The 27,342-nt window shown below is 41.4% G+C and overlaps 1 protein-coding gene across 2 annotated transcripts in view; it reads left to right on the top strand.

The window, feature by feature from the left end:
- The first annotated feature begins 2,382 nt into the window (after positions 1-2,382).
- Positions 2,383-27,342, top strand: part of klhdc3l (kelch domain containing 3-like) — a 41,740-nt gene continuing 16,780 nt past the window's right edge. The window contains exons 1-5 of one of the 2 annotated variants that reach the window (XM_061926320.1): positions 2,383-2,641; positions 15,611-15,803; positions 21,227-21,309; positions 21,401-21,479; positions 24,942-24,988. In XM_061926320.1, coding sequence (XP_061782304.1) covers positions 15,644-15,803; positions 21,227-21,309; positions 21,401-21,479; positions 24,942-24,988 — 369 coding nt within the window. In that variant the 5' untranslated portion in view covers positions 2,383-2,641; positions 15,611-15,643. Of the gene's footprint in view, positions 2,642-15,610; positions 15,804-21,226; positions 21,310-21,400; positions 21,480-24,941; positions 24,989-27,342 lie in introns of those variants that run through there. The other variant, XM_061926321.1, reaches the window with a different exon arrangement.

The following is a 27,342-nucleotide window of genomic DNA, read 5'->3' as shown; positions in this document are numbered from 1 at the left end:
GCTTGGTCCGCATTGCCGGTAGTAAGTCGGACACGTTTCCAGTGAGGGTTGGACTCCGCCAAGGCTGCCCTTTGTCACCGATTCTGTTCATAACTTTTATGGACAGAATTTCTAGGCGCAGTCAAGGCGTTGAGGGGATCTGGTTTGGTGGCTGCAGGATTAGGTCTCTGCTTTTTGCAGATGATGTGGTCCTGATGGCTTCATCTGGCCAGGATCTTCAGCTCTCACTGGATCGGTTTGCAGCTGAGTGTGAAGCGACTGGGATGAGAATCAGCACCTCCAAGTCCGAGTCCATGGTTCTCGCCCGGAAAAGGGTGGAGTGCCATCTCCGGGTTGGGGAGGAGATCTTGCCCCAAGTGGAGGAGTTAAAGTACCTCGGAGTCTTGTTCACGAGTGAGGGAAGAGTGGATCGTGAGATTGACAGGCGGATCGGTGCGGCGTCTTCAGTAATGCGGACGCTGTATCGATCCGTTGTGGTGAAGAAGGAGCTGAGCCGGAAGGCAAAGCTCTCAATTTACCGGTCGATCTACGTTCCCATCCTCACCTATGGTCATGAACTTTGGGTTATGACCGAAAGGACAAGATCACGGGTACAAGCGGCCGAAATGAGTTTCCTCCGCCGGGTGGCGGGGCTCTCCCTTAGAGATAGGGTGAGAAGCTCTGCCATCCGGGAGGAGCTCAAAGTAAAGCCGCTGCTCCTCCACATCGAGAGGAGCCAGATGAGGTGGTTCGGGCATCTGATCAGGATGCCACCCGAACGCCTCCCTAGTGAGGTGTTTAGGGCACGTCCGACCAGTAGGAGGCCGCGGGGAAGACCCAGGACACGTTGGGAAGACTATGTTTCCCGGCTGGCCTGGGAACGCCTCGGGGTCCCACAGGAAGAGCTGGAAGAAGTGGCTGGGGAGAGGGAAGTCTGGGCTTCCCTGCTTAGGCTGCTGCCCCCGCGACCCGACCTCGGATAAGCGGAAGAAGATGGATGGATGGATGGATAGTTTGTAGTGGTGGAGAGCTGATTTTTTGTTGTTGGAGTTACGTCTTTCAAAGCGCTTAATTTTGAAAAAATGTTTTATTAATATAGCTGCGCTTGTCATATTATATGAATCATTTTGATGCAGTTGTACGAGTAACATTTCAGAAACAAATCATGAGTTAAGAAAACCTGCTAACAGGCGGTAATAATGTTAATTGCCTTTTCGGACCCAAACAAAAAGAAGGGATGATTCATTGTGCTTTAAATTTTATTGCGGCATTAAGCGATGTCATGATGGTATCCTTACATCACACTCAAATTTATAAGCGCATGCCTAAATTTACCGCATGCCTTTGGTAAGCGCCGGAGTGAGAAGAGGTTTTAAATGAATTACCACACGGCGCTAATTCAAGGAAATACGGTACTCAGTGGCCTATTGGTTAGAGTGTCCGCCCTGAGATCAGGTAGGTTGTGAGTTCAAACCCCGGCCGAGTCATACCAAAGACTATAAAAAAAAATGGGACCCATTATCTCCCTGCTTGGCACTCAGCATCAAGGGTTGGAGTTGGGGGTTAAATCACCAAAAATGATTCCCAGGTGTGGCCACTGCTGCTGCTCACTGCTCCCCTCACCTCCCAGGGGGTGATCAAGGGTGATGGGTCAAATGCAGAGAATAATTTTGCCACACCTAGTGTGCGTGTGACAATCATTGGTACTTTAACTTTTACTTTAGCTAGCAATCTGAAGCCCTCTATATTCAAACAGTGTTGCTGTTCAAAATGTGTGTAATGTTGCATTGCCAAACATGTTAAACATACTTGTTATATACAACCTCTGCCTTGTTTTAATGAATACTTAGGCTTACAATGCTACTGTATTTTAATGTTGGTCATTATGGTGGTACTTGGAGAGCCAAGTGTTTTCAGAGGTGGTTTAGAACCACTGAATTAGAGGATGCCTGATGTTAAGATACGATGTGGTGATCTACGACCACGCTTTTGTAGTCAATGTAAATGTTTGACACCAACATTAACGTTCAGTCATGTCATAATCACGTTATATTGTCGTCAAAGTTCTGAAGTGACACTGACTTAACTTTATTCTTTTTATTCTTTTATTTATTTATTTTTTATTTTATAAACCTTTATTTATAAATTGTAACATTTACAAACAATTGAGAAATTATAATCAAAATAAGTACAAAAACAGTGCAGTATTAATTACAACAAACTTTTTTTTTTTTTTTTTATAAACCTTTATTTATAAATTTCAACATTTACAAACAGTTGAAAATAATAATCAAAGTAAATACAAAAACAAACTGACTCAACTTTTCATCTTGTCAAACAACACCCTTCCGTCCTGCTGCTTGACCCGCCCCAATGACTACAGACGCCTTCACGGTCTCCCGGAAATTCTTTCAATGTTTATTTTAAAACCCGCAAGTAATGTTGGCACGAAGTTTAATGAAATCTGATCGTGTGTAGTTACACTTTACACAGCGTTACGTTAGGAGTCGTATGCCCGTAACACAATTGTACGATGGCAAACACGGACCCGAATCAAACCTTGGCGGCGATGTTACAATGCACGAGGGAACGTGAATGCATCATTGTACCGTTTTTAGAAGGCAACCATCAACACGAGCAGCAGCTCCTACTTTATTATTTGGTGAGTTATAAATAATCCAAATGTTGTGTTTTTGGTTCTACGTCTGACATGCTTTTTAATCTACTTCATCGCCGAGAACAATGTTTTGAGCGGAATGTAACTTGTTTTCGCATCTTGAAAAGGCTGCAACTGACGAAGGGGTTCACGTCGTCGTCTTCAACTTTTCCGTTATCATTTACGATTATCGCCATCATCATCATCGATACGGTCAAACTTCTCATCGGTTATTATTGTACCTGGAATTTAACTGAAAGAACTATCGGTTAAAAGCCAAAAACGGATGACTGATGACGACAATCGATTACGAAATTATTGTTTCGTATATTTGTTGGTAGGAAAACAACATCCATCCATCCATCTTCTTCCGCTTATCCGAGGTCGGGTCGCGGGGGCAGCAGCCTAAGCAGGGAAGCCCAGACTTCCCTCTCCCCAGCCACTTCGTCCAGCTCCTTCCGGAGGATCCCGAGGTGTTCCCAGGCCAGCCGGGAGACATAGTCTTCCCAACGTGTCCTGGGTCTTCCTCGTGGCCTCCTACCGGTCGGACATGCCCTAAACACCTCCTTAGGGAGGCGCTCTGGTGGCATCCTGACCAGATGCCCGAACCACCTCATCTGGCTCCTCTCGATGTGGAGGAGCAGCGGCTTTACTTTGAGCTCCCCCCGGATGAGAGAGCTTCTCACCCTATCTCTAAGGGAGAGCCCCGCCACCCGGCGGAGGAAACTCATTTCGGCCGCTTGTACCCGTGATCTTGTCCTTTCGGTCATAACCCAAAGCTCATGACCATAGGTGAGGATGGGAACGTAGATCGACCGGTAAATTGAGAGCTTTGCCTTCCGGCTCAGCTCCTTCTTCCCCACAACGGATCGATACAGCGTCCGCATTACTGAAGACGCCGCACCGATCCGCCTGTCGATCTCACGATCCACTCTTCCCTCACTCGTGAACAAGACTCCGAGGTACTTGAACTCCTCCACTTGGGGCAAGATCTCCTCCCCAACCCGGAGATGGCACTCCACCCTTTTCCGGGCGAGAACCATGGACTCGGACTTGGAGGTGCTGATTCTCATCCCAGTCGCTTCACACTCAGCTGCGAACCGATCCAGTGAGAGCTGAAGATCCTGGCCAGATGAAGCCATCAGGACCAAATCATCTGCAAAAAGCAGAGACCTAATCCTGCAGCCACCAAACCGGATCCCCTCAACGCCTTGACTGCGCCTAGAAATTCTGTCCATAAAAGTTATGAACAGAATGGGTGACAAAGGGCAGCCTTGGCGGAGTCCAACCCTCACCGGAAACGTGTCCGACTTACTGCCGGCAATGCGAACCAAGCTCTGACACTGATCATACAGGGAGCGGACCGCCACAATCAGACAGTCCGAAACCCCATACTCTCTGAGCACTCCCCACAGGACTTCCCGAGGGACACGGTCGAATGCCTTCTCCAAGTCCACAAAGCACATGTAGACTGGTTGGGCAAACTCCCATGCACCCTCAAGGACCCTGCCGAGAGTAACAACAGTGGTTTCTAAATTGCAACGCAGAGGCAATTTTAGGCCCACATCGAGTTTGTTATTGGCCCTTGGTGTGTTAATATCAAATTAACAGTTATGGTAAAGAAAATAATGTATGTATGTGTCTAAAATTATTTAAAAAAATATCATTAATTTGATAAAACTATAATGTGTGGGATCTGAGCCGAGGGCTGTGGCTTATGCAGCCCTTTGAGACACTCGTGATTTAGGGCTATATAAATAAACTTTGAATGATTGATTAATCAGTCTTGTTAAGACGATTTCAGTGATCCATCCATCCATCAATTTTCTACCGCTTGTCCCTTTTGGGGTCGCGGGGGTCGCTGTAGCCTATCTCAGCTGCATTCGGGCGGAAGGTGGGTTACACCCTGGACAAGTCGCCACCTCACCGCAGGGCCGATTTCAGTGATATAAGTGTCATTTTCTTGTGGATCGTTTCGAAGCCGAGTGTGAAGCAACTGGGATGAGAATCAGCACCTCCCAAGTCCATGGTTCTCTCCCGGGAAAGGGTGGAGTGCCATCTCCGAGTTCGGGAGGAGATCTTGCCCCATGTGGAGGAGTTCAAGTACGAGGGAAGAGTGGATCGTGAAATTGACAGGCGGATCGGTGCGGCGTCTTCAGTAATGCGGACGCTGTATCGATCCGTTGTGGTGAAGAAGGAGCTGAGCCGGAAGGCAAAGCTCTCAATTTACCGGTCAATTTACATTCCCATCCTCACCTATGGTCATGAGCTTTGGGTTATGACCGAAGGACAAGATCATAGGGTGAGAAGTAAAGCCTTTGCTCCTCCACATCGAGAGGAGCCAGATGAGGTGGTTCGGGCATCTGGTCAGGATGCCACCCGAACTCCTCCCGAGGGAGGTGTTTAGAGCACGTCCGACCGGCTGGACGCCACGGGGAAGGCCCAGGACACATTGGAAAGACTATGTCTCCTGGCTGGCCTGGGAACGCCATGGGATCCCCCGGGAGGAGCTGGACAAATTGGCTGGGGAGAGGGAAGTCTGGGCTTCTCTGCTTAGGCTGCTGCCCCCGCGACCCGACCTCGGATAAGCGGAAGACAATGGATGAAATATTAAGAAAGTTATGAATTTTTTTACCCGATGGAAATACACTAATATATGGTCAACCTCTTTAATACAAAATCCATCCATCCACTTTCGGGGTCGCGGGGGTGCTGGAGCCTATCTCAGCTGCATCCGGGCGGAAGTCAATGGGGCTCAATATTTTAGGTGTGATATTTTTTGTTAAAAATGTCATAACTTTCTAAATATTTACCCCATTTAAAAAGGTTAAAGGTGTTTAAACAAAGCAAAAAAAAAAAAAGGTTTCACAGCTCATGTATATTTTTAATTTATCAAATTCATGAAATCAAAATTTTCAGTGACCGAAAATCTACATAAACATGATTGGTCTGACTCGACTTGTGACACAGCGACAAGGAAGAGGAAGTCGTCGAGTCCAAAAAATCAGTGTGTGAATCTATCAATTTGAATGATATTTGGCAGACTCACATATACCGTATTTTCCGCACTATAAGGCGCACCGGATTATTAGCCGCACCTTCAATGAATTACATATTTCATAACTTTGTCCACCAATAAGCCGCCCCGGATTATAAGCCGCGCCTACGCTGCGCTAAAGGGAATGTCAAAAAAACAGTCAGATAGTTCAGTCAAACTTTAATAATATATTGAAAACCAGCGTTCTAACAACTCTGTCCCAAAATGTACGCAAATGTGCAATCACAAACATAGTAAAATTCAAAATGGTGTAGAGCAATAGCAACATAATGTTGCTCGAACGTTAATGTCACAACACACAAAATAAACATAGCGCTCACCTTCTGAAGTTATTCTTCATTCGTAAATCCTTCGAATTCTTCGTCTTCGGTGTCCGAATTGAAAAGTTGCGCAAGCGTGGGATCCAAAATGGCCGGTTCCGTCTCGTCGAAATCATCGGAGTCAGTGTCGCTGTTATTGTCCAGTAGTTCTGTGAATCCTGCCTTCCGGAAAGCTCGGACCACAGTTGTGACCGAAATATCTGCCCAGGCATTTACGATCCACTGGCAAATGTTGGCGTATGTCGTCCGGCGCTGTCTGCCCGTCTTAGTGAAGGTGTGTTCGCCTTCGGAGCTGTGTGAAAAAAGCCACCCGGCCTCTTCGCGTAAACTTCCCTTAACCACTCGCTCATCTTTTCTTCATCCATCCATCCCTTCGAGTTAGCTTTTATGATGACGCCGGCTGGAAAGGTCTCTTTTGGCAAGGTCTTCCTTTTGAATATCACCATGGGTGGAAGTTAGCATGGCAAGCTAGAACCACAGTGAAGGATGACTTCTCATTCCCTGTGGTGCGAATATTCACCGTACGTGCTCCCGTTCCACAGTGCGGTTCACAGGAATATCAGTTGCTGTGAAATACGGTAGTAATCCGTGTGCGGATGGAGAGATTGCGTCTTTTTATGAACCGGATCCTTGTCGCTTAGTAGGAGCCATTTTGTGGTCTTTACAGATGTAAACAGGAAATGAAACGTACGGTGATATCCGCGCGTTTTTTCTTCTTCTTCCGGGGGCGGGTGGTTGCTTACAGTAGAAGAAGAAGCGCTTCCTGTTCTATGGGGGCGGGTGCTTTCCTTGGCGGTTGCTTGCGTAGAAGAAGAAGCGCTTCCTGTTCTACCGGGAAAAAAGATGGCGGATGTTTACCGAAGTTGCGAGATCGAAACTTTATGAAAATGAATCGTAATAAAGCGCACCGGGTTATAAGGCGCACTGTCAGCTTTTGAGAAAAATTGTGGTTTTTAGGTGCGCCTTATAGTGCGGAAAATACGGTACTTAAAAAAGCGTTCCAATGAAGTTTTTACTCACTATAGATTGGTTGCAGGGAAGTTTTATAGAGTGTAAATGTGTTACATTTTGTCAGAGCTTTGTGGCGTAAGTACTTGTCCAATCTGAAAGTTTCGATGTTCTGAATAAACTAGGATACGTGTTTGACTTCATGAGTATAGTGGCGACGAAAACAATGCGAACGCAGTTGAACTCTCAAAACAGCGGTCCGGTCGCTACCCAGGATGGCGGATTCAAGAATGAAACGCTCTTAAGTGACCAGCAGATAATACACACGCACTAATTTAATGAATTTATTATCAATTAGAATTTTTATTAAATATTATTCTAATGTTTGTATTTACCTATAACACAAAGATTAGATGTTGATGTTTTATTTAAATATCTTAACACAGAGATTTTCAATAGGTGGTCTGCGAAGGCCCATGACATTTTTGGTTGACTATAATTTTTTTTAAATATATTTAAATTAATTTATATTAGGGATATCAAATTATTATTTTTTTCAATCAGATAATCACATTTTGAAATTTGGATTAATCATGACCAGCACCCCCTGCGAGCCCAAAAGGGACAAGCGGTAGAAAATGGATGGATAAAATGATTAATCATAGGTGATTACTCGCTTGCATAATTGAAATTAGCTCAAGAAAAGATCCCAATATGTGTACACAAATGCAATTTTGTTGCCAAAATGTTACCCAGGAACGTTTTTAAAAGTATTACTTGAATGCATGTCATTTATTTGCACACAACTTGGTAACAGTTGTATCTAAAGTTCTTTCAGGCTGTATTTTGGAGTAAAATTTCCCAGCAAACACACCAATTGGTGTCTCCTCACTTATTTTTATACTGATGTTGCCATTGATGTGTTCACTGATCATATAGTTGTTAAAGTAAAGAGATTGTACGGTTAAAAATAAAGTGCATGATTAATGCGATACTTTTTTGTGATTAATTACATGAGTTTAATTTTGGACATGTTATATATATGTATATATATATATATATATATATATATATATATGTATGCATATGTATATATGTATATGTATATAAATATACATGTATATACATGTGTGTGTATATAAATGTATGTATATATATATATATATATATATATATATATATATATATATATATATATACACATCTACATACATATACATATGTGTGTGTGTATGTACAAACCCCATTTCCATATGAGTTGGGAAATTGTGTTAGATGTAAATATAAACGGAATACAATGATTTGCAAATCCTTTTCAACCCATATTCAGTTGAATGCACTACAAAGACAAGATTTTTGATGTTCAAACTCATACATTTTTTTTTTTTTGCAAATAATAATTAATTTAGAATTTCATGGCTGCAACACGTGCCAAAGTAGTTGGGAAAGGGCATGTTCACCACTGTGTTGCATCACCTTTTCTTTTAACAACACTAAATAAACGATTGGGAACTGAGGAAACTAATTGTTGAAGCTTTGAAAGTGGAATTATTTCCCATTCTTGTTTTATGTAGAGCTTCAGTCGTTCAACAGTCCGGGGTCTCCGCTGTCATATTTTACGCTTCATAATGCGCCACACATTTTCGATGGGAGACAGGTCTGGACTGCAGGCGAGCCAGGAAAGTACCGCACTCTTTTTTTACGAAGCCACGCTGTTGTAACACGTGCTGAATGTGGCTTGGCATTGTCTTGCTGAAATAAGCAGGGGCGTCCATGAAAAAGACGGCGCTTAGATAGCAGCATATGTTGTTCCAAAACCTGTATGTACCTTTCAGCATTAATGGTGCCTTCACAGATGTGTAAGTTTCCCGTGCCTTGGGCATTAATGCACCTCCATACCATCACAGATGCTGGCTTTTGAACTTTGCGTCGATAACAGTCTGGATGGTTCACTTCCCCTTTGATCCGTATAAGACACAATGTTGAATATTTCCAAAAACAATTTGAAATGTGGACTCGTCAGATCACAGAACACTTTTCCACTTTGCATGAGTCCATCTTAGATGATCTCGGGCCCAGAGAAGCCTGCGGTGTTTCTGTATGTTGTTGATAAATGGCTTTCGCTTTGCATTGTAGTTTAACTTGCACTTACAGATGTAACGACAAACTGTATTTAGTGACAGTGGTTTTCTGAAGTGTTCCTGAGCCCATGTGGTGATATCCTTTAGAGATTGATGTTGGTTTTTGGTACAGTGTCGTCTGAGGGATCGAAGGTCACGGTCATTCAATGTTGGTTTACGTGGAGTGATTTCTGCAGATTCTCTGAACCTTTTGATGATATTATGGACCGTAGATGTTGAAATCCCAAAATTTCTTGCAAATGCACTTTGAGAAACGTTGTTCTTAAACTGTTTGACTATTTGCTCACACAGTTGTGGACAAAGGGGTGTACCTCGCCCCATCCTTTCTTGTGAAAGACTGAGCATTTTTTGGGAAGCTGTTTTTATACCCAATCATGGCACCCACCTGTTCCCAATTAGCCTGCACACCTGTGGGATGTTCCAAATAAGTGTTTGATGAGCATTCCTCAACTTTATCAGTATTTATTGCCACCTTTCCCAACTTCTTTCTCACGTGTTGCTGGCATCAAATTCTAAAGTTAATGATTATTTGCAAAAAAAAAATGTTTATCAGTTTGAACATCAAATATGTTGTCTTTGTAGCATATTCAATTGAATATGGGTTGAAAATGATTTGCAAATTATTGTGTTCCGTTTATATTACATCTAACACAATTTCCCAACTCATATGGAAACAGGGTTTGTATATATATATATATATATATACAGTAAGTATATATGTATATATATATATATATACATATATATATATATATATATATATATATATATATATACATATACATACATATATACATGTATGTTTATGTGTGTGTGTGTGTGTATATATACGTGTATATATGTATGTGTGTGTGTGTGCGTTTAGTTGTGTGTATACATATACACGTATGTATGTTTATGTATGTATGTATCCACCACACCTTAGTGTAGTTTGCAGTGACATGGCCACCCTTCTCACAGTGCCAAATAATTGTGTCATTATATTCATGTTATCTTTTAAGATAACTAGCGATTAGCGTTCAAATTGCCAGGTAGCGAATACCGTGCTAGTTGCCAGCTAGCTATTAGCGGCACTATTCTGTATTATTTGAAAACTTAGCATTGTACAATACCAAGGTACCTTTCCAGACCAGTTTAATTTAAAACACTATTTTATACAGCACACACAGTATAAGTGTCAGGAGCAGGATGTGTTGCTTGCAACGGGACCCCAGGATCCAGGGAACATCTGGTGGAATGTAGGTAGAGATGTAATTGTATATACAAACATAAACTAGTGCTGCTAGTAAGTATACACAATACGTAAACCAACGCTTACTGAAAACCACTACAAAGACCAAGCAAGTGCTGTTCACAGGACAGGGCTGGCCTATAAGGACAAACTGTTTGGCAACCAGGAACATGTGTGTCTTGGCTTACTTTGCGTATATCGACCTATATTTTTTTTTACAAATGTTAATTTACAAAATGTATCAAATTTCCCCTTAATCCCTCAACTTGCTTGGTGAAATATTTTCCCTCCATGTATGTTCCAACCAATAATTAACTATTATACATAAGTCTATATGCTAGGGTTTGGTATTAACCTTAACAACAAAGGCAGGATGCAGCAAACATTCAGCTTCGATGATGTACGACATGTCAGGGACCTCTCTGATGTGTGCCCATGTGATGATAAGTTAAAGATTAAGTTCCAGTAAAAAAAGAACCTTAGTCATCAGTCTTTATCATATATAATTCAGTGTGGAAAATGAGCGTGTTGAAAACAAAGCACACTCCTAACTTTAGAAGTGAACAATACAAGTTATGTTGATTGCATTTGGTAGTTCTAAGTTAGATTGGGTGAGTTTTCCAACCGTATTTAAAGCCCCTGATCATAACTTAACAGTAGAAAAACCTGTGTAAAATACTACTTTTTGTTTTTTTTCCCTGTGACATTAAATCAACTTGTGATTTTATGAATTTCTTATCAATGTTTTAAGTGTTCCTTGTAACCTTAACTAAAAAAAATACAGGATGTCAAATACTGTATTGATGTTTTACACGTTTTATACCACACACTCTTAAAGGTAGACACTAAGTGGCAGTAAAAGTACATGCTGTACTTTTAAAATTCATTATAACTAAGAATAGTAATAGTTCATTATAATTACATAAATGAATACCACCAAATTGTTCCTTATTGTCTGCGGTCTGCTCTTTGGGTTTGTAAGCAGTGCAGTCCAAAAATCTTGAGATTCAAATGCATTAAAATAAAATTGCGGTTATTGACAAACAATGCTATAAAATGTCAGTCATGGCTATTGATTAGACTGCTAACCCATGTAAGATTTTAAATTTTGAACTAAATAGCTTGTCCCTAAAGACAACAGGGACAATAACAGTAGTCCCTGCTGAACATCTCTCAGATCACAGAACCCTAACAACGACGAACAGACACAATCTCAGATTAGTGCTCAATGGTGTCTGATGATTAACATCAGCACAGCCATTATATAAGTAATATTTGTCATATGTGCCGACATTACAGCGGATATCATGTACAAAAATAACTCGTATGTTGACTTGTCCATGTCTGCGGTCGTAAAGAGCGACATGGACGCAAAGAAAGGTATCTTTGTTTTTGTTTTGACGTCATAGGTCAACCAGAAAAGCAATACAGTTAAGGAAAATCAGCATCTCCCCAGTGTACGGGAGGCACACAATGTATGACCAGCCGTCGCATTACAGGTGCATTACAGGTAAAAGTGCAAGGACACTTGGACTTCACACTGAGGTTTGAAAATACAGAAAACCGAACTATTTGAGAAATCAGACTAATTTAGTGCATGAAAACATAGTGAGTGAAAAAGTCCCACATGATCAACTCCATATTTTTTTTAATGAGCTCAGGGGAAGTTTTTGACCACCTATTGTTCGAAGAAAAGGAGCACTTGATATACTCACCCTAACACACCTAAGTACATACTACAAGTACCGTATTTTCCGCACTATAAGGCGCACCTAAAAACCACAAATGTTCTCAAAAGCTGACAGTGCGCCTTATAACCCGGTGCGCTTTATTACGATTCATTTTCATAAAGTTTCGATCTCGCAACTTCGGTAAACAGCCGCCATCTTTTTTCCCGGTAGAACAGGAAGCGCTTCTTCTTCTACGCAAGCAACCGCCAAGGAAAGCACCCGCCCCCATAGAACAGGAAGCGCTTCTTCTTCTACCCGCCCCCGGAAGAAGAAGAAAAAACGCGCGGATATCACCGTACGTTTCATTTCCTGTTTACATCTGTAAAGACCACAAAATGGCTCCTACTAAGCGATCCGGTTCATAAAAAGACGCAATCTCTCCATCCGCACACGGATTACTACCGTATTTCACAGCAACTGATATTCCTGTGAACCGCACTGTGGAACGGGAGCACGTACGGTGAATATTCGCACCACAGGGAATGAGAAGTCATCCTTCACTGTGGTTCTAGCTTGCCATGCTAACTTCCACCCATGGTGATATTCAAAAGGAAGACCTTGCCAAAAGAGACCTTTCCAGCCGGCGTCATCATAAAAGCTAACTCGAAGGGATGGATGGATGAAGAAAAGATGAGCGAGTGGTTAAGGGAAGTTTACGCGAAGAGGCCGGGTGGCTTTTTTCACACAGCTCCGAAGGCGAACACACCTTCACTAAGACGGGCAGACAGCGCCGGACGACATACGCCAACATTTGCCAGTGGATCGTAAATGCCTGGGCAGATATTTCGGTCACAACTGTGGTCCGAGCTTTCCGGAAGGCAGGATTCACAGAACAACAGCGACACTGACTCCCGATGACTTCGACGAGACGGAACCGGCCATTTTGGATACCACGCTTGCGCAACTTTTCAATTCGGACACCGAAGACGAAGAATTCGAAGGATTTACGAATGAAGAATAACTTCAGAAGGTGAGCGCTATGTTTATTTTGTGTGTTGTGACATTAAAGTTCGAGCAACATTATGTTACTATTGCTCTACACCATTTTGAATTTTACTATGTTTGTGATTGCACATTTGCGTACATTTTGGGACAGAGTTGTTAGAACGCTGGTTTTCAATATATTATTAAAGTTTGACTGAACTATCTGACTGTTTTTTTGACATTCACTTTAGCGCAGCGTTTTTTTGACATTCACTTTAGCGCAGCGTAGGCGCGGCTTATAGTCCGGGGCGGCTTATTGGTGGACAAAATTATGAAATATGTAATTCATAGAAGGTGCGGCTAATAATCCGGTGCGCCTTATAGTGCGGAAAATACGGTATATGTATTTGTCCTCATTGGAGCATTTATTTTTTAAATGTTATCAGATTTTTTTGGTATGATGTCATAATTCCTCATATCTGGTATAAGATTGTGCACACCTAAATATGTGAGTTCTGGAGGTAACTGTGCGCACCACTCGCGAATGAGACTAAAAATAGACCGTGTGACTTAAAAAAAAAAAAAAAACTGTCTCAAATGTGCGAAAAGGGATTAAAATCCATTTTGCTCCGAAAATAAATCCATCCAAATTTGATAAAACTACCGTAAAATAACAAAAACACTGTGTGTAATTGAGCGTTACAGTAGGCTTTATAATGGCATTGTGTATGCACATGGGTACCTTGTTTGAGTGTTAATAATGAAACTGTAATATTTAAGACATTTCATATTGCTACAAAAAATGTTCTGTGCTACAAAAACAATTATTTGCTACAATTTCTTTTTAATTTAGTAGCATTGGTGCTACTAGTTAAAACGCTATGCGTACTGCACTGCAACTTTTGAGGGCCTTCATAACAAAGGGGGTGAATACTTGATAATGCACATGCCAGTTTTCAGATTCTTGTATTTTCAAAAAATGCTTTTTATGTTATTTTTCATTTACCGTATTTTTCAGAGTATAAGTCGCTCCGGAGTATAAGTCGCACCGGCCGAAAATGCATAATAAAGAAGGGAAAAACATATATAAGTCGCACTGGTATAAGTCGCATTTTTGGGGGGAAATTTATTTGATAAAACCCAACACCAAGAATAGACATTTGAAAGGCAATTTAAAATAAATAAAGAATAGTGAACAACAGGCTGAATAAGTGTACGTTATATGACGCATAAATAACCAACTGAGAACGTGCCTGGTATGTTAACGTAACATATTATGGTAAGTGTCATTCAAATAACTATAACATATAGAACGTGCTATACGTTTACCAAACAATCTGTCACTTCTAATCGCTAAATCCCATGAAATCTTATACGTCTAGTCTCTTACGTGAATGAGCTAAATAACATTATTTGATATTTTACGGTAATGTGTTAATAATTTCACACATAAGTCGCTCCTGAGTATAAGTCGCACCCCGGGCCAAACTATGAAAAAAACTGCGACTTATAGTCTGAAAAATACGGTAACTTTACCAACTGAAACTTTTTCCATCACATAAAATTCTGATTTGAAAACATTTAAACTGCAGGTTGTCATGTAACAAAATAGGTAAAAACCAAGGGGTGAATGCTTTTGCAAGGCACTGTATATAAAATATATGCTTAAAATACTGATACTTTGAGATATGATGTTAGAAAAAAAAAATACATTTCCTTTGGGAGAACATGTCTGGCGATGTATCCACATCGAAGTGGACCATTAAAGACCGTGGCAATTATTTCACATCATTGGATCCTTTAGGGAGATGCACTAAGGCAGGGGTCGGCAACCCAAAATGTTGAAGGAGCCATATTGGACCAAAAATACAAAAAAAAATCTGTCTGGAGCCGCAAAAAATTAAAAGCCATATTACATACAGATAGTGTGTCATGAGATATAAATTGAATTAAGATGACGTAAAGGAAACTAAATGACCTCAAATATACCTACAAATGAGGAATAATGATGCAATATGTACATATAGCTAGCCTAAATAGCATGTTAGCATCGATTAGCTTGCAGTCATGCAGTGACCAAATATGCCTGATTATCACTCCACACAAGTCAATAACATCAACAAAGCTCACCTTTGTGCATTTACGCACAACGTTAAAAGTTTGGTGGACAAAATGAGACAGAAAAAGAAGTGGCATAAAACACGTGTTAGAAAGTCGGAGAAAGTTATAAATGTAAATAAACTACGGTGAGTTCAAGGACCGCCAAAATTAGTAGGACAAAACGGCGCTCCCCAAATACTCGAATCAGTGAAGCATGTTTAATACAAACAGTGTGCTTTATAACAATTAGGGAGGTTTGTGTCATGTTTGTCCTCCTACAGAAACCATATTAAAACAAAAAATATATTTTTTTCCCCTCATCTTTTTCCATTTTTCATACATTTTTGAAAAAGCTCCAGAGAGCCACTAGGGCGGCACTAAAGAGCTGCATGCGGCTCTAGAGCCGCGGGTTGACGACCCGTGCACTAAGGGAATGAAAAGTGAATGGGAGAGGAAGGATCCTGAAATAAATGAGACATTATTGTACCTCCTGTCTGAAAATGGTTTGATTTGCCTCTTCCAGAAAATGGTCCATTAAGATTGGTGGAGGCCAGCAATGAGTCAAAACTGTCCCTGCCTGTGGACCGAGGTTCCCCAGACCAGCACTACCCCATGTGACCGCTGCAAGCATGCCTGCTGTGCCTACGATGGCTATGTCTATATCCTGGGAGGAAGAGACAACAGCACTCTACGGGATTTCTGGAGGTACAGTGTTGGTAAGACATGGAACTGAATTATTTAGCGATTTGTTAGAAGGAAAATTTCACTTTTTTGTGGGATTTTTCCCATCATCCACAATCCCAATGTGAGACAAGAACACACGTCTTTTCGCCTTTTCTGTGCGTTGTAAATAGTGATAAAACAGCTCCCAAGAAGCGGCTAACAATGCAGGTAATGAAGATTAACCTATTCTACTTCTAAAACCCTCTAAAAACATCCCAAAACCCCCAAGAACGTTTTAAATACATGCTATAACAGGCACAATTATGATAACATAATATTTGTCGTTTTAAGTATTACTGGAACTTCTTTCCTGGGTGCACACTACTTCTGTCAACAACAATAACTACTTTGGGACAAAGGATGATCAGAACCTTATCTTTTTGAACCTGACTATACGGACGATGAGCTACAAGTTTTAGAAGATGCGAAACAGATCCAGCTATAGTGAAACACTAAACTCTCATGAAGCACTAGTGCTCATTGATGAAAGTTGATTGGATAAAATAAGAACAATAACAAAGCATCAACTTACAATGTCCACTCTCACAGGGATGCTGATGGAAGGGATGGTTTCATCTTTCAGCACAATACTTGTGCTACCCATTTAGATGGTAAAGGTAGCATAATCCTAGGGTAAACAATGTTTGAGGGAAACGAGCATCTTGCGTGTCTTCCTTGGGCTGTCGTCAAGTTGAGAGCCAACATATCCACTCAGTCTTTTGGCTTGAATACTGAGCTGGTAAATTGTTGAATTTCAAAGTTCAAAACTTTTCCAAACTCAAAAGTGGGACCAACATTGTTCAATCTCTACATAAACTACATTTGTTACAAAGAACTTAAAGTTAGTATAATTTTCAGACAATACGACCACATTTTTTTCCAGGAGAGAACACACAGAAGCTAATACAAATAATAACAGAAAAGGACAAAAAAAAAAGTAATCTTAGTGAAACTAAAATAATGCTATTTGGTAACAGTAAAAGAGAAATACAAATAAACGCAGTAGACATTAACAAGGTAAAAGAAGTACAATTTCGAGATGTAATGATAGATGATAAAAACTACTGTAAATCTCACAAAATAAGATGGCGAGAAATACTTTAATAATGAATGAGGCAAAATATGTTCTGGAAAAGAAACCTCATAATTCTCTACTGCTCGCTAGTATTACCATATCTGAGTTATTGTATAGAAATATGGGGAAATAACTACAAAAGTTTGATTTATTCACTAACTGTCACAAAAAAGGTTAAGAAAATACATAATGTTGATTATAGAGAACATTCAAACACTTTATGTCCTTATAGCTTGGTAAATATGCAAGTCACGTCTACGGCTGATGTTTGAAAACCGGTTCTCCCGATGCTTCGATAAGAAAAGAACCGATTCCATGGATTCGAATCCCTTTTTGAGAACCGGTTCCCGTTATCGACGCCACTATACCGTATTAAAAGGCGCCGTGTCAGTTACGGCTGCTATTTCTGTATTTAACGCATAAATAAGGCGCAGCGTATTTTTGGGCGCAGGCATGGTTAAACATACGCTAGCTTAAAACATACGCTAGCTTAAAACTACACTTTTTTATTTTTGCCCATCATCCACAATCCTTCTTTTGGACAAGAACACACATGGCTTCCCCTTTCGCTGTGGGTTCTAAATGTAAAAAAACTGCCAGTTAATGAAGTTTTTCTTTTCAGACACAACAAACCATAAATACTCTTCATCTACACAATTGAAAGAAGAGAAGTAGCTTGTCCAATACAATACCATCATTTGTTAAAAAAAAATATATATTAAAGGGGGTCATGTTATGTTTTTTTCCCCTTGTGGTCTACATAAGATTTAATGGTGGTTCTTCAATCAAAATTTTGAATACATTATGTTTTATCTCCTAAGGAGCATGCATGGACGCTGTTTTAAAAAGGCAGCAGGAGCAAAGCTGAGTTCGGTTGTACTTTATTGAAGTATTTATCAATGTACTCACATTATTTTTTGATCAATCCTCATCCACAAATCCATCAAAGTCCTCACCTTCTGTGTCCGAAATGAACAGCTGTGCAAGTTGTCCATCAAACACGCCAGATACCCTCTCCTCATTTTCAAAGTCAGTCTCGTTGCCGTGGGGCTCCTCGGAAAAGATGGCGGCTTTTGCGAAAGCTGGAACAACAGTGCAAGCAGACACGTTAGCTCAAGCATCCACGATCCATTCACAAATTGTGGCGTAACTCGCCCAACGCTGCCTCCCAGTTTTCATGAAGCTGTGTTCGTCTGTCATCCATCGCTCCCATGACGCTCACAACTTCACTTCTAACGTCCTGTTTACACCCATGTCCAGCGGTTGGAGTTCCTTCGTCATGCCTTAATGATGACTCCAGGTGGAAACTTTTCTTTCGGCAGCGTCTTCCCCTTGAAAATCACAATTGGTGGCAGTTTCTGTCCATTAGCATAGCAAGCTAGCACAACAGTAAAAGCCGACTTCTCTTGCCCCGTTGTGCGTATGGATTCGCTACCCTGCTGGTCCCCTTCTTCTCCACAGTGTGCTTCACCGGGATGTCGAAAGTGAGCGGCACCTCGTCCATGTTGGTGATGTGTTTGTCTGCAATTTTTTTTTATTTACAACGCACATAGCAGCACTATATGCTCACTGGAGTCGTGCCTTTAGCGTCCTCTCTCACCTGAAACCTTCACCCTTTAACGTCCGCATGCTGTCCTCAGTCACGTCTGCCTTTCCTCCATATAAACAGCGTGCCGGCCCAGTCACATAACTTCTACGGCTTTTGGAACTCAGTGCACACACAAGGTGCACACACAACTACCTATCTGGATTCGATAAGAGATTCGATAAGGAATCGGTTCGATAAGAGGATTCGAATAATGGCATCGACATTGATAATTTCTTAACAAACATCATCCGTAGTCACGTCATGTAAATGGCAGTTTTTTAAGAATGCTTTATAGGCAGAATAGGATTCAATTTAAAATTCAATTTAAACATTTTTTCCACGAAGGAAGGTAAAATAACATAACTTGTGTAATGTATTTATACAAATTACATTTCATAAAATGATGAGTGGGTTTATTATTGTGAGTCTATGTGGATGTAATTGGATAAGATATGTAACTTGCTATAATACTGAATATTACATGTCGGATGATTAAGTGTTCTATTGTTGATGAATAATTAGATTTTCATAGCTTAGTGATGGCAGTATCCACTTTGCTTTTTTATGCTTCTTTTTTGGACACACAAAATGTTTGCCCTACTATGCAAAACCAACTTTTTTTACCTACTGGTGGTACCTGCATTACCTGTATTTTGCATTTGCATAAGTCCAAAAAATGTTTGGAATCAAACCATTGAGGTATTGCGAAAAAATTAATAAATTAATCTTGCCTTCCTTCTCACTGCTGCCAAACGAGCCGTTTGGAATTTGCAAAACCTGTGACGTTTTCACACCGATGACGTCACCGGATTATCCATATATGGTATAAATGTACCCAAAATGCTTTGCGTGGGTCCTTCATTGTATTGTGACGCTGTAGTCAATTAACTCCTTCTTTTTCTCTATCCTCTTGTTGTGCGGCAGACTGGCTCGTACATGCACATGCATCCTCCGCTGTTGCCATTTCTAATACAAAGTAGTGTATAGTTCGAACTTATATCAGTATACTTTATATGGAACCGCTAAAAACTACTACTAAGATGGCGGGGATAAGACGCCGTCAAAGTGAAGCCATGTAAATAAGGCCACACATAAATTGGCGCATCCTTAGGAGACAAAACATAATGTATTCAAAATTTTGATTGAAGAACCACCATTAAATGTTATGTAGACCACAAGGGGAAAAAAAACATAACATGACCCCCTTTAATATAGTTTAGTTTTTTTTAACAAATGATGGTATTGTATTGGACAAGCTACTTCTTTTCTTTCAATTGTGTAGATGAAGAGTATTTATGGTTTGTTGTGTCTGAAAAGAAAAACTTAATTAACTGGCAGTTTTTTTACATTTAGAACCCACAGCGAAAGGGAAAGCCATGTGTGTTCTTGTCCAAAAGAAGGATTGTGGATGATGGGCAAAAATAAAAAAGTGTAGTTGTCCTTTAAGCAAGACATAACCATAACTTTTATATAATCCTTTATGATAAATAGAAGATTGGAAAAATAATACAAAGTGAATTGCCTTTGAACCTTTCCGTAGTATTTGGATGATTGTGTTTGAGCGTGCTTTTTAACTTAATAATGCTATACAAGAGGGTACTTACTTACTTACTTAGTCCTCTTGCACTTCAGGGCGCGTAGAGCCGACCATAGCAACCAGGTCTCTCCATCTGGGTCTGTTGTGGGCAAGGTGTTGAGCTTGTGCCATAGTCACATTGCAGGCCTTAAGGTCCTGGGCTAATACTTCCAGCCAGTGAGTGCTGGGGGCGCCTCTAGGGTGTCTCCAGCCAGCTCGCTGCGGGTTGAAGTCTAGGATTTTGCGCGTGGGGTGTTCCCCCGGCAGGCGGATGACATGGCCATACCAGCACACTCGCCGCATTGCTGCGAGGCGAGAGGCTGGGAGCTGTTGGGTTAGCTCTCTTAGGGTCTTGTTGGTGACATGCTGGCTCCACGTGATGCCTTCTATCCTCCTGAGGGCTCTGGAATCAAAGCCATCTAGCCTGGCCGCCAAGATGTTATTCAGCGGCCATGTTTCCGAGCCGTACAGAAGGACAGAGATGACAGAGGAATTGTAGACCCTCAACTTGGTGTCCCGAGATATGTGCCGGTGTCGCCACAACGGTCTCCACAAGGACTGCATGACGGAGGCTGCAAGGGCGCGACGGCGGTCCACCTCTCGTTTGAGGTCGCCGGTGTTGGTGACTGTCGAGCCGAGGTATCTGAAGGTAGGGACAAAGTGGACAGGGGTATCCTCAAATAAGAAGGGTGGTGGGTCTGGTCCATCGCCGATATGCATGAGTTCGGTTTTGGACCAGCTGATTTTCAGGCCGAGCTGTTTGGTCTCCTCATCAAACACACCGAGGGCCTCCCTGAGCTGGTCAGCGGTCTCACTGAACAGGGTGGTGTCATCGGCGTATTCGAAGTCCTTTAGGGTGTAGTTTCCAAGTGACACCCCGGGGACTCGCACAAAGACTCTGGACATCAGGTGGTCGATGACACAGTTAAATAGTTCTGGTGCGGCAACACAGCCTTGCCTGACCCCGCTGTTGATGGGGAACCACTCAGAGTCTTTACAGCTCACACGCACACAGCTTTCTGCATCCTGATACAACTGCAAGAGGGTAAAGCGTACAAAATCAGCAGAGCATTATTCCTCACCACAGTTAAAATTATTATATTTAGCAGATATTAAATAGAATAGAAATTGGCCCAAGGGTACTGAATATCATTGTATTCAATGGACAATTTTGTAGTGCGCAATGAATGGACAGAGTTGAGCTGCAGAGGAGAGACGGCACCAGAAGAAGTCGAGGAACATTCCATGGTCGTTCATAAGGTGCAAATTATTTTTAGTTTTACAAAAAAAAATGTTGACCTGTTTTTATCATGATCAAGTGATCATAAAAAATGATCTGGACTTTTTTTAGGGCTTCATATACGTGTTTGGAGGCATACTGGATTCTGCATATACTGCGCTGACATGTCCTCTGTGGGTGTTTGATATTGGTGAGTTTCTCAGTGATGCTCTTTTTGCACTGCTGACAGATCATACTTCTTAAACAAAACATGTAATAACATGCTGACTACATTCTTACACCTGGTTCACACATTTGCATGTAAAGATTTAATTTGCTTTCCATTCTCTTAACTTCCTTGTGGACTAAATAAATAACATGTAATGGTGGTTCTTTGGTCAAAATGATACATAGATTTTGTTTTACAGACCATTTCCGAGCTGCTTTTTGAACCGTCTCTTCTGAATGCGCCGTTTTGTGTGTGGTCTTATTTTCTTACGAACTTCCACTTTGACTGTGTCTTCTCCCCGCCATCTTTGTTGTACAAAACCCAAAACCAGTGAAGTTGGCACATTGTATAATTTGGTAATAAAAACAGAATACAATGATTTGCAAATCCTTTTCAACTTATATTCAATTGAATAAACTGCAAAGACAAGACATTTAATGTTCAAACTGACAGAACTAATTTATTTTGGAAATAATTACCGGTATTACATTTTCAATGGGAGACAGGTCTGGACTACAGGCAGGCCAGTCTAGTACCCACACTCTTTTACAATGAAGCCACGCTGTTGTACCACGTGGCTTGGCATTGTCTTGCTGAAATAAGCCGGGGCGTCCATGATAACGTTGCTTGGATGGCAACATATGTTGGTCCAAAACCTGTATGTACCTTTCAGCATTAATGGTGCCTTCACAGATGTGTAAGTTTCCCATGTCTTGGGCACTAATACACCCCCGTACCATCACAGATGCTGGCTTTTGAACTTTGCGCCTATAACATTCCGGATGGTTCTTTTCCTCTTTGTTCTGGAGGACACGTCGTCCACAGTTTCCAAAAACAATTTGAAATGTGCACTTGTCAGACCACAGAACACTTTTCCACTTTGCATCAGTCTATCTTAGATGAGGTCGGGCCCAGCGAAGCCGGCGGCATTTCTGGGTGTTGTTGATAAATGGCTTTGGCTTTGCATAGTAGAGTTTTAACTTGCACTTACAGATGTAGCGACAAACTGTATTTAGTGACAGTGGTTTTCTGAAGTGTTCCTGAGCCCATGTGGTGATATCCTTTACACATTGATGTCGGTTTTTGATGCAGTACCGCCTGAGGGATCGAAGGCCACGAGCCTTTTGATGATATTATGGACCGTAGATAGTGAAATCCCTAAATTTCTTGCAATAGCTGGTTAAGAAATGTTTTTCTTAAACAATTAGCTCACACATTTGTTCACAAAGTAGTTTACTCTCGCCCTATCCTTGTTTGTGAATGACTGAGCATTCCAAGCTGCTTTTATACCCAATCATGACACCCACCTGTTAACAATTAGTCTGTTCACCTGTGGGATGTTCCAAATAAGTGTTTGATGAGCATTCCTCAACTTTCTTAGTCTTTTTTGCCACTTGTGCCAGCTTTTTTGAAACATGTTGCAGGCATTCAATTCCAAATAAGCTAATATTTGCAAAAAATAACAAAGTTTTCCAGTTCGTATCTTGTCTTTGCAGTCTATTCAATTGAATATACTGTAGGTTGAAAAGGATTTGCAAATCATTGTATTCTGTTTTTATGTACGATTTACACGTGTCAACTTCACTGGTTTTGGGTTTTGTAGTTTCATACTCTCCACTCTGAGTTTGTTTCATAAAAAATATCCGATCCGTGCAACTTGATGGCAAAAAAAAAACAGATTTTCTGTCCAGTGTAAATGTGGCCACAGTTACAGTCTATAACAAGAAGTCAACCAGACTAGGGATGTCCCGATCCAGGTTTTTGCACTTCCGATCCGATACCGATGTTGTTTTTGCACTTCCGATCCGATACCCATACTGACCGATACTGACCTATCCGAGCATGTATTAAAGTTTAAAGTTATTTAGCCTACTTAGTTGTCAGAATCATGTTGAAAAGGGTTTTAGTACCCTTGATAACAACTAGCCAGCTGAATTAGGGGAGTTTGAATAATACACAATGGTTGGTAACAAGAAACTGACCTGTTTATTCAAGGATAAACACAAAATAGACAAAATTATACATGACAAACAGAAATGGCATCATTGAACTAGGGCTGGGCGATATGGCCTTTTTTTAATATTGCGATATTTTAAGGCCATATTGCGATACACGATATATATCTCGATATTTTGCCTTAGCCTTGAATTAACACTTGATGCATATAATCACAGCAGTATGATGATTCTATGTGTCTACATTAAAACATTCTTCTTCATACTGCATTAATATATGCTACTTTTAAACTTTCATGCAGAGAAGGAAATCACAACTAAAAAAATCACTATTTTTTTCATACGGTGTTGATCTGGAAATGTTTGCCTCTGCATTTTGATGGTGTGGACGTGTGGCACCGAATGGAGATAAGCGTCTCGACAGACGTTACAATATTTGAACAATGATGACGAAAACTGTTTTCTCTGTCGTGTCCGTGTGTCGAAAATTGTTATGCGCTTATTTTTTTATTTGATTTTGTGCGTGGCATAGATTTGCGGTGCTCAGAGGACGCTTGAGCAGTGCGCAATTGCACAGGCGCGCACCTTAGAGGGAACGTTGCTCGCACGGCTGCGCTAGCATCACAACTAACGTTAGCCGAGCTGCTACCTCTCTGCTACCTCTCTGCTCGGGGAGGGCGTATACGTATGTGACGTATGACGTGACAGTATGTAACGTGTGTAAGAAGGTGTGCTTGCTGTCTGTGAGGGAGACACAGGAAAGAGTGGGAAGAGCGTGTCGTGTAATGCTCGCAGCTAAAAGCAACTGCGTGAGAATCCACAGACCTGTGGATGTGTTGAAGGTGTGCTGGAAAATGCGGAATGGAAATTAGGGAGCAGCAGAAAAGTGGAATGTATTATTTGAATTGGTGCGTTGAAAAACACGGACCGGAGTTTTTTTTTAAACTGGATCTGAATCGGCATTTTCCCATGCCTTGCCGAAACGCATTTTTTTGCAAATATCGGCAGCCGATCCGATCCAAATATCGGATCGGGACATCCCTACCGCAGACACCCAAGAAATTACAAATTCCATCTCTAAATTAATATGTGTACACACGCGTGGTTGAAAAAATACTTTTGTGACACATTATTGTGATATAGAATTACCTATATTTTTGTCCATATTGCACAGAACGAGGCCAACCCCCCCCCAAAAAAACCAATTAGTTTAATAAAACTTCTATATTGTCAGTGCTAGTACTAGTTTACTCCTATGTACATGTATTTTTAGGTGGTTTTACGTCTAAAGAACTCCAGCATTACAAATATTTATTTTTATTTTCAATTTGAATGAACTATGCTGCCACATGGTACAGCCTTCCGCACGTCAGGTTTCTATGAAGACTTTTTGAACTGGAGACAAACCTTTGCAGCTTTGTGGATTCCACAACGTGTTAATTCATGTTTTTCCCTGAAGTCTCGTTGTCCTGTGTTCTGTGTGTTCCAGCAAAGCAGAAATGGCTGCACTGTCAGAGAAAGACAAGCTCTCTTCAGGTAGAAGATCATTTTTAAAAACTGCTACCGCCACACTTGTAAACAAACCCGCTGAAGTTATGTATGCTTGTATGTGAAAGTAAATCATGAAGTTATATAGTTATATATAGTAGGTACTGCATCAAAATTATTGCAGTGTTTCCTGATAATGAGATTAGTGAGGTCACATATGGCTGATATTTGATAGGACAGCTCACAATCTTATGTTTTATTAATTAATCAATTAATGCAGCAAAAATGTAATGAGTTGGTGGCCCCTTCGAAATATTCACTTTCTTATTTTTACACTGGAGACAAGGTAGGGGAAGTGTCACGTCAAGTACACAACAGCAGTTACTGGGATGGAGAAAGCCGGGTTTGGACCGTTAATCGTCCATTTTTTGGTAGACCAACTCAACCTCCTGAGCCACTTCTGCCCGATTTTGTTTATAAAACACACTGTAACCAATCCAGTGTTGGTCAAAATATGCTAGGCAGGTAAATGTAGTTGATTACCTTAATTTCCGGACTGTAGAGTGCACTGATATTTAAGTCGCACCCACCAAATTTTAGAAGAAATACATATTTTTACATATATTAGCCGCACCGGACCATGAGTCGCAGATGTATATATATATATATATATATTAGAGATGCGCGGTTTGCGGACACAACCGCGGAGTCCGCGGATTATCCGCGGATCGGGCGGATGAAATTAAAAAAAATAAGATTTTATCGGCTCGCGGGTCGGGTCGGGCGGATTAATTAGATATTTTTATTTTTTATTTTTTTTTTGCGGGTGGCAGTTAAACCAATTGGGAAATATATATACATAGTTAAATGTTGTTACCCACATACGAAAAACGAGCAGGCACCTGCTGCATATGCCACAACAGAAGAAAAAAAAAGAAAAGAGATGGACACTTTTACGGAGCGGAGAAGGGACGCCTCGCCGGGGTCCGGGACCGAGGCCCCTTCCCCCGAGAGGGCCCCACCGGGAGCCGTAGCTGAGGCGATCCGCGAGAAGGGCCCGACGCACGTCCAGGGTCACTACCGCGCCCACCGCACCGACACCCCGCCTCGTCCGCTTTCGCCGCGGCCGGCGTCACGCGCAGCAGGTAAGCAGTTTACCTGCCCACCACCCCCGTGGCCGGGGGCTCGTAACATGGGTCACTCCGCGCGCTCCGCCCGCGCAGCTTACCTGCTTGCCACCCCTGTTGCCGGGGGCGCGTAAAAGGGGTCACTCCGCGCTCAGTGCGCTCACGAAAGGGGTGGGGCTCACCCTGGTTGATATAGAGAGCAGGACGGTGGCCATGGAATTTCATTTAAGGTTTGTGATAAACCATCAAACTCATTCGTTAAAAGGACTCTATAGTAATATAAAGCGAAATTTTCTGGACATTATCATGCAAGAAAAGTTTATTTTTGGGATCGCGATCACCGCGTAATGATTTTTAAAGGTTGCATTACATTATTAACTGTCCCATGTGATCAGCCAGTGCGATTGGAAGTCCATGCTCAATTATTGCCTCCGTAAATAAAACTTCGGCATTTATCACATCCAAAGAATCTGTTTGGGCGACGAAAAACGTTGAAAGTTTTCCACTTGTATCGCTAGCAACGGCATTAGACTTGTGTTTTTTTTGTCCCAACGTGGTCTTTTACATCGCTAATTCCTCCGTGTCCGATCGAAAAATCTTGTCTGCACAAGGTGCAATTCGCGTAGTTTTCACCCTTTTTTTTTTTTTTTAATTAATATTAGATATATAACAACGGGCGGATGGCGGGCGGATGCAGTTCAGATCAAACGTTACATCGGGTGGATGGCGGATGGATGACGACTTTCTGACGCGGTTGCGGATGAGATAAATTGCCTATCCGCGCATCTCTAATATATATATATATATATATATATGTGTATATGTATAGATATACAAGTACGCCCCCCTAGAAATTTTCATAAAAGAATCGCATGACAAATCAAGCTGCTTTTTTTGATCTCTGACATGAAAGCACGTGTTGCTCTTCCGAACGAGCAGCGGGTTCTGCTGTTAGCCTCCCCCAAGGCAAAGGAGCGACAGAACAACTTCAAAGACATTTTGCTTTGCTTTTCATGTTTTTTGATTGCTTTTTGTGTCTGACAATATTTCTCATTGACTTTTGCCACTGGATGAGTGCATGCAAACATTACAATGTGATGTTTGAACATCACAACGGAAGGAATGAAAATAATTTGACAGTTACTCGAATGCAGCTGAGATAGTTAGGCTCCAGCATCCCCTGCAACCCCGAGAGGGACAAGGGGTAGAAAATGGATGGATGGATGGATGGATGGATGGATTACTGCGACATAAAGTTTGTATGTTATTTTTTCT

Source organism: Nerophis lumbriciformis, linkage group LG31, assembly GCF_033978685.3.
Source record: "Nerophis lumbriciformis linkage group LG31, RoL_Nlum_v2.1, whole genome shotgun sequence".
NCBI lineage: Eukaryota > Metazoa > Chordata > Actinopteri > Syngnathiformes > Syngnathidae > Nerophis > Nerophis lumbriciformis.
Note: the sequence above shows the minus strand (reverse complement) of the source record. Positions and strands in the feature narration are given on the sequence as shown.